The 13,826-nt window shown below is 53.4% G+C and overlaps 1 protein-coding gene across 1 annotated transcript; it reads left to right on the forward strand.

Annotated features, from left to right (window-relative positions):
- Positions 1-9,039: 9,039 nt before the first annotated feature.
- LGALS3 (galectin 3) lies at positions 9,040-11,432 on the forward strand. Its single transcript, XM_086463316.1, has 6 exons — positions 9,040-9,076; positions 9,200-9,222; positions 9,543-9,812; positions 10,037-10,125; positions 10,390-10,558; positions 11,277-11,432. The coding sequence occupies exons 2-6, from the start codon at positions 9,205-9,207 to the stop codon at positions 11,430-11,432; spliced, it is 702 nt and encodes a 233-aa protein (XP_086319442.1). The 5' UTR covers positions 9,040-9,076; positions 9,200-9,204.
- Positions 11,433-13,826: the final 2,394 nt, after the last annotated feature.

Genomic DNA, 13,826 nt, shown 5'->3' on the forward strand with positions numbered 1-13,826 from the left:
GCCGCCCTCCTCATCTTGATGCTCTCCTGCTGGTCTGTACCCGCTGTCAGAGTAAGTAGTTGTGGAAAAGAGAGCGTCTGTGGAGTGACATCGAGCAAAAAAAAACACCACTCTGAGCGGTTCAAAGGAAAATCAGGTGCTGGAAAAATGAGCTCATGGTGGCTGTGTGAAAGCGAAGCCTGGTGGGGCCCCTCTGGTGTTCTGCTCTCCGAGCTGGTGGCTGCCATCAGCAGAGGGCACTGCTGCTGCTGCTCCCAGCCCTCCTGGCTGGGCTCTCCGTGGCAAATCCGCACATCTGGTGTTGATGATTTTTTGAGCATTGAACTTGATGAAAAGTGGGGAAAACCAACAACTTTGTGGTGACTTGGTGGATGATAGGATGAACGTGACCCAGCAACGTGCGCTCGCAGCCCAAAAAGCCGATGGCCTCCTGGGCTGCATCAGGAGCAGCGTGGCCAGCAGGGCAAGGGAGGGGGTTCTGCCCCTCTGCTCCGCTCTGGTGAGACCCCCCCCGCAGGGCTGCCTCCAGCTCTGGGGGCACCAGCACAGGAAAGACATGGAGCTGTTGGAGTGAGTCCAGAGGAGAGCTACCAAGATGGTCAGAGGGTGAGACACACCTCCTCTGTGAGGACAGGCTGAGAGAGTTGGGGGTGTTCAGCCTGGAGAAGAGAAGGTTCCAAAGAGACCTTACAGCAGCTTCCAGTACCTGAAGGGGCCTCCAAGAAGGCTGGGGAGGGACTTTTTACAAGGGCCTGCAGTGACAGGATGGGGGGTAACAATTGGAAGCTGAGAGAGGGCGGGTTTAGACGAGATGTTAGGAAGAAATTCCTCCCTGTGAGGGTGGTGATGCCCTGGCACAGGCTGCCCAGAGCAGCTGTGGCTGCCCCCTCCCTGGCAGTGCTCAAGGCCAGGCTGGATGGGGCTGGGAGCAACCTGGTCTGGTGGGAGGTGTCCCTGCCCATGGCAGGGGGTTGGAACTGGGTGATCTTAAAGGTCCCTTGCAATCCAGACCATTCTGTGATTTTATGACATGACATGACTTACAGTGCTGTCTGGGAGATGTCGTTACAACTCGCATCTTTGCACAGACTTTTCTTACCCTGCGTTGGGTTTGACTTCTGCAGGAAGAACACAACCACCCGGTACACGAGGTTTAAATCTGAGCCCTGCTTAGTGTGAGGTTTCATAGGAGAATGGATTTCTGTTCTCTGCACAAACCTGGTGTCAAAAGCAGTGCAGCCAGGCCTGCTAACCTGCCAGGGACTCGTACAAAGCTCTTTGCTTTCCAATCCCTTCTGGTTTCCTGAGATGGGGTTAAAGCCCCACATCGCTGTTGGACTCGATCTTAAAGGTCTTTTCCAACCTCACGATTGCTGTTGTGATGAAGTTGTGTTAAAGTAAACTCCCCAGAGTGGTTGGTGTTGCAGCTGCCTTTCTGCTGCAGCAGGCTGGACTGTCTTGTCTGTCTTTGGCCTTCACGCTTTCTTTCCATCCCCGTGTGTTCAGTGAGGTATCATGTGGGGCTTTTCCTCTCCTTCCCGAGCGTCTTGCCCATGGCAAAGCTGTGTCTGGGCCAGCTGGAGGCCAGAAGCCCCTGAGGCCAGGCTGGCTTTGTGAGCCCTCCACCTTCTGGCCCAAAGAGGGGCACACCCTGCCTTTGGTGCGGGGGGGAGGCTGGAACAAATTCAACCCCTTCCTGCCACGCAGCACTATTCCTTTCGGCTTTTTAGGCTGGATTAATATTCTGTAAGGCTGAACGAGTTGACTGCACGTTTGGGCAAGCACAAAGCACGGCCAAGAAAAGCCCCAGGACCTTGTCTTTTGGATGGCAACAAGCCATGGGGGTCTTTCGCCCCATCTGCACCGGCATTTGGGATCGCTGTAGGGATTTCCCATCCGGTTATTTAATAACGTTAGGATGAAGGACCTTCCTTAAGGGCCCCCGGGCAGCGTGCTGCGCAGAGCTTGGCGCAGCAGAGGAGGAGGAGGTAGTTGCTATTAAGTTTGAAGCCAGGGGGGTTTTGAGGACTTTTGTAAATCTCTATTGACAGAAATTGCTGCAAGACTCGTTTAATGCTTGGAAAGCGCCTTAATGCTCAGATCAGCACGTCAAGCACGAAATGCTTCTCATTTATTCGCCTTTAATAATATAAAAGCTTCAAACTGTAGCGTGGTTTTGCTCATCTACAGCATCAGGGTTCGAAGCTGTGCGAAGCTTTCCGGGGGTGGACTTGCCGTTCTCCCGGCACCGTCAGAGCGAGAGGGAGCTGCAATTTCGCGCCGGTACTCTGTTTTCTAGGAGAAGGAAGCTGATAAGGCAGGAGTTTTGCTTTGTGCCTCGTAAAGAGAGAATAAAAGGGAGATGCTACAGGGAAAAGAGAGCAAGCCCAGGTTTGCTCGTGTGTGTAAGCAGCAGGGATGGTGCTGCGAGCATGGATGCTCTTTATCTGCTGCTCTTGCTCCCTTTACCACCCGACTTGAGTTGTCTGAAGTTCTCCACCTTCCTCTGCGTTGAATTTTTCACTAGCGCTTGAGCAAGGTCATGTTTGGGGAGGGTGAGGGGGAGAAACACACCAAGGAAGCTCTCGAAGGAGCCGTCCCCCCAAGAAGGGCTGGATGAGGAGTGGGGCTGTTGGATTTCTGCAGGAGCCCGTCTTCACAAGTCCCGGCAGGCTGCCACGTAAGCCTGGCCGGCCACGGAGGAGCATCCCGCTGCCTGCGTTCGCTTCGATGCCCTTTCTTTACCGCTGCGGCGAGGGGGAAGAGTCGGAGGTGACTCAACCCCTGGGGCCGAAACCGAAGCAGCATTGTGGCGGTTCCCATCCCCCAGCCTGGGAGGTTGCCCGGGGAGGAAGGAGAGGTGACGGTGGGATGGAGCTCCTTGGGATGGTGCCCAGCACGGGCTCGGTGGCCGATCTGCAGCCCGACCGTGGCACGTGACGGCTGCTGCTGACCCCACGCGTGTGTTGGGCCACAGAAATCGTGAGGCCGGTAAAAATCACAGTTTTGTTCTGTGCTGTAAAGGGGAGTGGATCTCAGTGCCATCGGGCTTCTTGCCTGCTAGATTGATGTCCTTCCCGTTAATCTACTGTTGAGAAGACAAGAGAGAAGCAGCTTTCTGTTTATTAATTGCCAATAAGCAGTTTGAAATGACTCCCTTAAAGTTATTTAACTTTACAGAGATAGGTTGTCCTTTGGGGGGGAAGGGGATCTTTTGCCTCTGGGAGACTCGGTATCCACAAGAATAGAAGATGCAGAAGAACTAACTCCTGACACGTCCGTGTAAAGGGTACTGGGACCAAGTAAAGGGTTGATAATTCTGAATGGTAATTGCAAGCTGTCATTTATTTATATTTTAAGCTGTATTGACATATTTTTTATGTGCATATATATATATTTCTGTGTATATATAGCAAACTGTCATTTATATTTATTTTTAATGTGTATATATGTATTTTTATATGTGTGTGTATATATATATATGTTTTATGTATAAAACCACGTATAATGTATTTTTAAACTGTTCTTCACAAACCAACCCTCAAGCCTTAAGCAACCAAACTCAGCATCCTCCCGCAGAGGACCGGGGCTGCCCACGGCGCTGGCGTGGCACAGCCGGCTGCCTCCTCCGGTCCCTGCCCGTGCGGTGGCACGAGGCGGCTGCTGCTCCAGGCCCCTGCTCTCCTACCACCTCTGCTCCTGGATTCCAGCGTCTGGTCTCCATGCATTAATTTTTTACCTACTCAATCTTGTGCAGTTCTTCAGCTTAAATGGCTTCTTCTAAATTCCCGTGGTACGTTGTTAATGAACCAGCATCGCTGCGACACAACGGGAGGCAAACCCTCAACAACCGGCACGCAATAGGCGGTGGCACTTGGAAACTCGTGCGGAGCAGCCTGTCAAAGGTCATTGCTAGAAGAAAACGTTTAATAATGGGTGTTGCTGTATAGTGTGATGGTGCCTGAGTGTCTGGGGAACCCGGAGCTGGTGGGTGAGCTCCTCCCTGGACTGACCCTGAATGGAACCGAGGTCATGAGCTCATCTCTAGCCTGGTGGCTGGGTGGCCGTTCAATAGCGCCGGGCTCTTGCGTGCTGTCAGGGAAATGCTGAGCATTTTACAACGGGGAAAGTAAATTGTGGTTAGAGGGTGCGTCTGTCTGCAGGAAGGGCACGTCAGGGAGCGTGATCTGACGGCCGAGCCGCCGACCCGGGTCCTCGGTCTCTCCCACCCCTTGGGTTTGCCGTCCGGGGCTTTAAGCTGCACGTGGTGCCGCGCAGGGTTGCGTTGCACAAAGCAAACAGGACACTTGCGAGCGCTTAAAAAAATCCCCGAGCCACGTATCTGCCTGGTTTTGAGAAATGCCTCTTTATTTTTTCGCCTGCTTTTGGAAAGCAGCCGGCCCTGGGTCGCCCCGCCGAGCATCCCAAGGCGTCGCAGCGCTGCGAGGGAGCGTCACCATCGCTGTGACTTAGGTCTCCTGCGGAGCCGGCGCCGTCGAGCGCTGCCTCGCCTGCTCAGCGCTCTGGCCATGAACCCAGCTGCTCTCTTCTCCCCAGCCCGAGAGGCAAAGCTGGGCAGCCGGGGTCCCCGCACCTCCGTGTCTGACCGTGTGAGTCACACCGGGCGGACTGGGACGATGCGGAGCCAAGCGGAACGCGGCCGTTTCGTCGCTCTGCGGGCAAAGGGCTCTCGGCACCCGCCCTGTGAATGCCGAAGGGACGCTCGTTCATCGTCCTTGCTGCTGCTTGGTTTATTTAAGTGAAGAAATTAGCTCAGATTTTGACTCATGTTTTCACTGTTGGTCAAGCATTTTTTTTATTAACTGGAAGCGCAAAGCTCATGGCATTGGAACTGGAAAAAACCAGGCAACCCTTTTCAGTACGTGTTTGGAGCCTTTGAGTGAAAGCCTGAAAGGGGCAATAGAGGTTTTTCATGAAAGCATCTCTTGCCAAAGATGTTTGTTCAGGTTTTGGGGAGGAAGGGAAAAAGCTGTGCGCTAACGAGCTGATACAGCCTTAGCTGGGAAGGCAGAAGTCACCGGTACCTGCTGAAAAACGCTTAGTGCGTGTCACTTTAATCAGCTTTATGAACACATGCCCTGCACATGGGCACCTCTTGATTAATACACTCCCAGCAAGGCTGTGTTTGAGATAGCTGCTGGAGCAAGGGCTTGGAGGGCTGTTGTGGAGAGCAGCGGTCTCCTCCTGCTTGTGTTACAGGCTCAGGAAGCTCCAGGTACTCATGCAATGTATCAGGGATCCTTCAACATTACAGCTTAAATCCCTCCCAGGTCCCTTTGCCCCCAAACATCCCCAAAGATACCTCAGCGTGTGTTTCCTGTGGTGAGCACTCCCTGCTTAAGTGTTTCCCCGAGTGGGGCATCCCACCCCCTCGGGTGTCCCTGGCACCTCTCATCAGCCTGCGGCATTTTTTTCACGCTTAAGTTTGGTCTGAATGCCTGGGACAACTGTTGTACGAAGCTGAAGGATGCTAAAATCCAGGCTGGTGCCCCAGTAGAGCAGATGCTGCCCTCTGTTAAAGCCCAACCTTTTAGATAAGCAGAGGTGAGCTGGAAGAAGTTATACTACAATTCATTAAACCCAAACTCAACAGATTTTTGCCTTTTTTTCCGGTATCAGCTCGGCCGTTCAGTTCAGCCGCTGCCTTAAACAAATAGTTTCTATGTCTTTAATTACACCAATTAAAGGGTGTGTCCCTTAATAACCTTTGATCAGCCCTGAGGTGGTCAGGCAGTTGCCCTAGGTGATCATGGTAAGTCCCTTCCAACTGGAGCAGTCTAGCCTGTCCTAGCCTATTCCACCAGCAGCACCGTGCAGCAGCTCAGGATTTCAGCGCAGAAACACACATTTTTCTCTTCTCTTGCTTTAAGCTGGGAAGCCCGTTGGGCGAACAGGAGATTATTCCCCCTCTACCTGCAGTAAAATTGTGCTTGTTACTGTCACAGCTGCCGCCGTCAGCTTCCCGGCGCTGGTCCTCTGCCGGCCTTCCTGCACCGGCTGGAAACCAAACCTTTTTCTTAATTTTTTTTCCCTTGGCAGGCTCCACGGAGAAGTAGAAAACGTTTGAAATTACAAGCAAATTCGTGTTTTACTGAGCTTCTGAGGAAGATGGAAACCTCTGAGGTGTGGTAACAAACCCACTTGAGCCATAAAACACGAGAAGCCCCAATTTTGCCCCGTGTACTTTGGCCTCTTGGTGGTGTCATCACTTCATAAAGGGAAATAAAATCATGTTTTTGTGCTGCCAGCAACTTTCCCCGCCCCGTCGCCACCCCGAATAGGCGGCGTCCCCGCCGCTATGTCTGGGCCACCCGTGGGATCCCAGCCCCAGAGCTGCCACTGAGAGCCGCTGCACGCAGGTGAGGGGCTGCACCCCCCCCGTGGGGGTCCTGGGTGGGAGCAGGGGGGGAAGCAGCTGGGGTTAAGGCATGTATTGCCTTGCAGAGAAAGGGTTGAGGGTGTGCTCGTCCCCTCGTGGGTGGGAGGGGGAGGTGGGACGCACTCCCAAGGGTGGCCGTGCCGTGGGCTCTGTGATTAACAACAGCAGCCGGAGCGTATAGACAGCACTCGCTGGCGTTAGGGGACGCCTGGGATAGCTGTGGGTGGTGACTATTACGGAGCTATAAGGCTGTTTTGCAACTCGCAGGGTGCCGGGGTGGCCCTGCCCGTGCCCCAAAAAACCACACAGAGGGGTGGGAGGGAGTGTCGGTGTGTGGGAGGCTGGAGACACGCAGGAAAGTCACCGTGGAAATAGCACCGAAGGAAAGAAAACTTTTGTTTCTTTCCCAAACAGACGTTTTCCCACCGTGTGTGAATATTGGGAATACTTGGGGCACGGGGTGGACGTCTGCCCCGGGGTGTTCCCCGCAGCCGATCCTCCGCCGGGTGGGTGGGAGCTCAGGGAGCTGCCGGGGAGGGATGAAGTGAGCCCAGGTGGGGTTGGCAACGCACCTTTGAGGCGCTGCCAAAGGGTAGAGCTGCCTGACGCTGCGGGTGGAGAAAACCCCTTCCCACACCCGTGACAGTGGGCAAATAACCCCCCCGGGGCATTTCCCGAGAGAGATGGGTCCAAGAGCTACAGTGACAGAGAGAGGAGGGTGGCTGCCAGGCCCCAAGCTCGGCAGCATCATTTGGTGGCCGAGGAATAATACGGGTTTTCAAGACTTTCAACATCAAATTGGTCATCCCAGTCCCGGCTGGGAGACGTGAGAATCCTGCCACGCCGTCCCAAGGGGCCAAAGCAGTCGTAAATCCATGCAAGGGAGGAAAATTACTTCTCCAACAGGGAGAAGGGGGCTGGGGGAGCAGGTACAAGCCATTGGCAACCACGTACCTGACCCGGCTGAATCGGGCAGGAGCTGTGGGTGCTCCCGCAGCTTCACACTGCAAACAACCGGCAAACCCAAGGGCTTTAAAAAAAAAAAAAAAACCCAAGGCACAGGAAAGCTTTGTGAGACAGGGGCTGTTCAAACAGCCTGGGCTTCTGGTTGAAAGGCTGGGCTTAATAATCACGCCGGCTCGGGAGGACGAGTGTTTTGCCGGGAAAAGGGTTATTTGTTGGTTGTGAAACCTCGGGGGAGGGGGGGGGTGTTATTCCTAAGGCAGCCCAGCCAGATTTGCTGTGACTTTTGTGTTTCTTTCAAAGAGAATTCCCTTCTCTGTTTTCAATTTGGAATTTTTCCTTTTCTTTCTTCGTTTCTGCCTCTCCCTTTTCTTTTTTTTTTTTCTTTTTTTGTTTGTTTGTTTGTTTTTCCCTCTTTTATGAATACTCTCTTTGACAGGAGGAATCCAGCTCAGGCCACGGCTATCCCTGCACGCAGGCAGCTCTGCGTTTGGCCCTGCCGTGGCACAGCAGCTCAGCGAGGGCTCCTAAAACTTGTAAAGCAGCATTTATCCACCGGCCCGGAGCGGCCGGTGGCACACGTGTTCCCTCCTGCAGTGCCCTCCAGCTGGCACGGGACACGCGGGGCCACACGGGGAGGGAGAAAGGCGACCTCCACCCATGGGTGCCTGCTCTCCTCTCGCTGTTCCAGGCCCGCTGCAAGCATCCGTCCCGCGCGTCGCGGGGTGCCTGCGTGTCCCCCACCGTGCCGTGCTGGTTTTGTAGCCCTCCCCACGCAGCTCGTGTTTGCTGCTGCGGCCCCCCCCCCCCCCAGCCTCCAGGGACTTTGTTTGCTGTTCTTTTATTGAAATAATTCTGCGGTGTGATGGCTCGGGGATGGGGAAGTGAGTAACGGTGGCTGCACCCGGCGTGCGGGGACAGACCCGCTCCCGTGACACGGGTGGGTGCCAACGCCGTGTTACGCACCCCGCCGAGCAGCTCCGCTCCTTCTCGTGCCTTTGCAGGGGGGACACAGCGTTGTCACCGGGCACCTTCCCCTTGCGCAGAGCCTGTCTGGCTGTGGGTCACCCCGAGAGCTGCGCAGACAGCCGGCAGCCCCCCAGCCAGGGCAGGGAGGTGGCCGTGTCCCCCCCACCCTGCACTGCCATCACACCCCTCTGCCATCACCCTCCTCCCCCAGGACCTTGCTTTTTCCTTGCTTTTTCCTTGCTTTTTTTTTTTTTTTTCCCCTTAATAAGAAGTGTTTTGAGGCTGGAATAAATCTTCCCGAGTCATGAGCTCAGCAGACCTGGCGCGGGCATTTTTGGGGTAGCTCAAATGCCGAGCTCCACGTCGACCCGTGGCTCTCGGAGGATGAGGGTGTTCATGCGGTTCGTGGTACCGTGTGTGGGGCTTCCCTGCGAGCACGGCGCAAAAACCTGGTGAAAACCCATCGAGAGGCTGGAGGGAGCCAAGAGCTCTTGGGGAGGAGCAGCACCAGGTGCCTGCAGGCCGGTGTCCCCTCTCTGCTCGACACCAGCAGCGCTGTAAGGTCAGCGATGGCGTTGCACCAACATCAACCCCACAGCAGCCAATTTTATCCGGAGGGTGCCTGGGCTGGATTCACCCCTGGAGATGTTCAGGCTGCTCATGGTGGTGACCCTTGATTTCTTCCCACAGGTATCAGACGAGGGTTTGTTCCGCGGTGCTGGAGCTGTCGGCTCTGCCTGGCAGGTACGTGACAGGGACTTACTTACCCATTTCCAGCCCGTTGCTGCTGTAAACTGTAACTCTTCTCAAAAATATCCCTATTTTTCGTTAAAAACGACTTAAGTTTCCTTTGTCTTTTTGTTTTAGGAAAAATGTCACACGGTTTCTCTGTAAGTATGGCTTTCTTTAAAAAAAAGCAGCGGCTACGATTGTTTAATTACCTTGAAGCGGGGACCTTAGGTGGGGGTTGGAAGGGCGCCTTCGCTAACCCACAAAATCCCCAAATCCCATCCCCCCAGTTACACTGGCTTTTACTGGTTTTCTGGAAACCTCAGCCCAGGCACTCAACCCCCCGCCGCCGCTGGGGAGCCGCTGAGCTCCTGCCCTCGGCGCAGGCTGTAGGCTACAAAAGCTGGGTGTTGGGGGACTCCCCCTGACCCCAGGGTTCATGTCACCCGCCTAACCCTCCTCCTCTCCCCTCTGTCCCCAGTTACCCGACGCTTTGCCCAACTGCAACAACCCGAACCCCTCTGGCCCTCCACCCCACGGCTGGCCCTCCTGCGGGAACCAGCCGCCGGCTCCTGGGGGGTTCCCGACGTACCCCGGCTTGCCGGGCACCTATCCTGGAGCACCGGGGCCATATCCAGGAGGACCAGGGCCATATCCAGGAGGACCAGGGCCGCATCCTGCCCCAGGACAACCACCCAGTGGCCCTGGATTTGGGCCCCCTCCTCCACATGGGGGGCCAGCTCCTCCGATGGTAACGTCTCCATTGCATTATATGGGGTTCTGTGTCTTCACTCTCCGCTTTCGCTTGGTCATGGGAGGAACCTGGGGCTGGCTGTCCCGAGGCGGGGGTGGCACGGGTTGTCACTGTGTCATGGGCTGTCACTGGTGCGTCGTCACACCGAGAGCCAGCCGGGGCCCCAGCATTTGGCTTTGGACCTGGTTTTCTGCTAACACCAAATCCCCGTTGTCTCCCAGAAACTCCCCTTCGAGCTGCCCCTGCAGGCAGGACTCCTCCCTCGGCTGCTCATAACCATCACAGGGACCGTCAACCACAACCCAACCAGGTACAGGGGGTGTCCAGCATGGAGGGGTTTCCATGGGGTGCTGCTGGGTGGAGCAGGGGGGGCTGGGATTTGCGTTCTGTTCCTGAGTGACACCTGCCTGGCGTAAAATCAAATTTTACACGAAGTAAACGCGTAAATGCCCTCTCCCTGCCTAACACGGCCCGTGGGTTTTTTCTGCCCGCTTGCTGCCACCTTTGGCAAGCCCCGCGACAGCGCCCCGGGGCTTTCGCAGGAAAAGCGGCGAATCCGTTACTGTCTTTGTAGGTTTTCACTGGATTTCAAGAGGGGGAATGACATTGCCTTCCACTTCAATCCCCGCTTCAAGGAAGAATGCAAGGAAGTCATCGTCTGCAATTCGATGTTCCGTAATCACTGGGGAAAGGAGGAGAGGACGGCTCCTGGGTTTCCATTTGAAGCTGGAAAACCCTTCAAGGTAACCAAAAAAAAAAAAATAATCCCCAAAACTCAATCTTAACGTGCCAAAAGCACCTGCACTGTGTGCAGGGAGGGGTTGGTCAGGGCTGTGGAACAAGACTCACTGCAAGACCTTGATGCTTTTGCACAGGAATCAGCTCCCAGAGGTGCTTTTGGGGCAGTTGCTTGATGTTCTTCCCTGGCTGCCCAGCAGAGCAGGCCTACGGCACCTTCCCTGCGCTTCTTCCCACCTCCTGCAGGTTCAGGGGCCCAGGGTATAACCTCTCCCCACTTCTGTTATTCCCATTTATTATTAAATCCTCCTTATTTGCGCTGTTATGCTGCAGCAGTTGTGGGGCAGGCTTCTGTAGAGCATTTTCCAAGCTCTCTTCACGAGCTTTTTCTCCTGCAGAATAGGACCTCACTCGGTGAGAACGCAGCTCGCGCTGCGTGAACCGTAGAGGGCTGCTCCAAAACACCGTCATGGTCACGGGGAGACAGAAACCGTGGCCTAAAAGATGAAGGAGGAAAAATCACAGAAGAGCTTCGGGGAAGGCAAAGGTCACTGGTGCTTTTGCAGCTGAGTTGCTGCACCAGCTCGTCCACATGCCACCGGGCTGGACTCAGCTGGCAGCAGCCTTCAGCCAGCGCCAGCCTGCTCGAGCCCACGGCTTAAAGCTTCTTCCTACAACAAGTCCAACGGCGATCTTTGGGCTGATTTGGGGTTTTTATTTCAGCTCCAGATCCTTTGCGAGGCGGATCACTTCAAGGTGGCGGTCAACGGCGCCCACTTGCTGCAGTTCAGCTTCCGTGAGAAGAAGCTGAACGAGATCACCAAGCTCTGCATCGCTGGGGACATCACCCTCACCAGCGTTGTGCCGACCATGATCTAAATGCCGGGGTGTAACTTTAAGGCAAACTCAGTGCTCTTAATAGGGCTGTAACAAAAGTGCCTTCATAGCTGAATACTTTGAGGTAATAAAATACTTTCACAAGTAAAGTTTGATTTCAATAATACATCAAAGACACAATATCCTCCAGCAAGCCGAGTTCAAACGTGGAAGTGTCTGAATTCTTGCTGTAGAGACAGAATCTCTTTGACAAAGGATGATGACTGGGAGCCGTTTGACTTGCAGGGAGGGGAGCCCTGGGGAACGCAGCCTGCAGCTCGCTGCCACTGGTCCTGTGAACTCAGGCAGCCACCTTCCACCCCATCTTCTCCACATACCAGTCAGGAACGCGGTAGTTTTAGCTTCTGCTAGGTAAAGCAGTTATTCCTTTTTCACTAAAGGAATCAAAACTGCACAGCAAAGGACTGAAGTTCCCCCCTGCCCTGAGGGAGGAGGAGGTGCACGAGCAGGCTGTGAGGCACAGAAGTGTCACCTCATTGAAGATGTCCACGAGGAAACAACGGAAAACTGGGGAAACTCATAAGCCTCTGATCCCGACTAGAACGAGGTATTTCAGAGCTGGAGGAGGCAAAATCTCTCCCCTAGACTGTGGCTAGGAAAAAAGTGACCCCTCTGCTTCGCCTCAAAGGCCCATTCTGCCCACGTGGTGGCCCAAATCAGCGTGTCCTGAACGCGCTTCCCTCCCAAGGCAGGTCCAATCTATACCAGCGTTACGTCCTCCACGGAACGGGTCACGAGCCTTGTGCTTCTCTCCCCTCATCACTTCTGTGGGAGTCAAGACCGGTTTCAAGGGTGGGGAGGTTTATTGGCAAGTTCAGCTCATGAGTCAGGCTGGTTTAAAAAAAAAAAAAAAAAAAAGCCTGTTCCCGTCGCTGTGAATCACTCTCCTGGTCTCCTCTGCAGAACAAGAACAGAGCAACAGCCACCACTGAAGTTTTCAAGGACCAGTTCAACATGTCTCCTATTTTTATAAGAGTTGCTCCCTTTATAGTTGCAGAGGCCACGTTACAAGCAGCACAGCGTTGCAATTCCAGCAGATGCAGGAGCCTTTACACCAGTTTAAGCATTTACGTCGGATGTTAGAAATCCCTCTCTTCATTGCAGCGCTGATGACTGGACGGAGCAGACAGTCAGCCATTAAGAGCCACCTGGTTGAAACTATCCGTATCACTGGAATTTAGTAACGGAGAAAGTTGTTTCTGGCACAGTAACACCAAGTCACAACAGCTTCCTCTTGTTTATTTCAGTGCAATCGGTACACGGCTTCCCGGTTAAAACTTCAGTCAGACAAGCTCCCCCCCAGCCTTCTGCTGAGGGATCTGAATTACCTGTGCTTGGGTTAAAACAAAGCCTTGTGGAAGGAGGTGTGTATTACACCAAGGTCACCATTACAAGAAGCAGCCCAGTCAGGTATTTGTTAAAAATACAGCAACTGGAGGTACTCCAACACCACTACTCAAATGTAGAGTATATATAACTGGCATAAATATATCACAGTCCAGATAAGAGAAAGCATAAGGAACACAGTGCCAGAAGAGGCTGAAGTTAACACGTCACACGTTCAGAGAAAGAGGTTTAGAGGCTTTCACATGAAAAAGCAAAGGGAGAATAGGCTCAAAGGTGCTTAAGATACTCAATAGATAACTGTGTCCTTAAAGGAAATAATAATCAATGCCTATTTGAACACATTGCCAGGAAAAGAGGTTACCTGGCTTTGAAATCCTTGTTCTGAGATAGTTCCTACTATTACAAAGCAAATGGTTGTTCAACACAAGGAAGAGTCCCACAGGAAAGCGTTCCGTGCATCAAACCCTGCCCCAGGCTGCTGGTCAGGCAGAGGTGTCAGTGCACGGGATACCCGAGCCTAAGGGCGCACAGGCACCCTCACAAGAGTCGTTGGGTACGAAACAGTGCTTTGGGGGAGGCAACGGGCCGAGTCTGACCCCCAGAAGGTGCCCTCGCATCAGAAACAGGGCACAGGTACAGCTAGTCTGGTAGGCATCTTACCATAATAACTCATGAGACAAATAAGGTCAGGACAGAAGAGCTTAAAGATGAACAGTTTTACAACTTGAAGTAGACAGGAAATACATGAAATTATACAAAATAAAAATATTTCCAGCTGTAGTTAGAATAGGCAATCATTGGGTAGAGCAGGTATAACCAAACACCCCGCTACCAACACACAGCGGTACTTCCAGTGCATAACTGCACCATAAAACGTTACAAAATATTTTAATAAGTTCCACGACAAAATACTGCAGGTTATTCATCCTCCCAAAACACAGTTCAAGGGTAGCTGACTGTATTCCAGATACCCTCTTTTTTTTTGTTGTTGTTAATATAATTTACACATTTTGAATTTCAAGTCACTCT

Source organism: Leptosomus discolor, chromosome 3 (assembly GCF_034619465.1).
Source record: "Leptosomus discolor isolate bLepDis1 chromosome 3, bLepDis1.hap2, whole genome shotgun sequence".
Classification (NCBI taxonomy): Eukaryota; Metazoa; Chordata; class Aves; order Leptosomiformes; family Leptosomidae; genus Leptosomus; species Leptosomus discolor.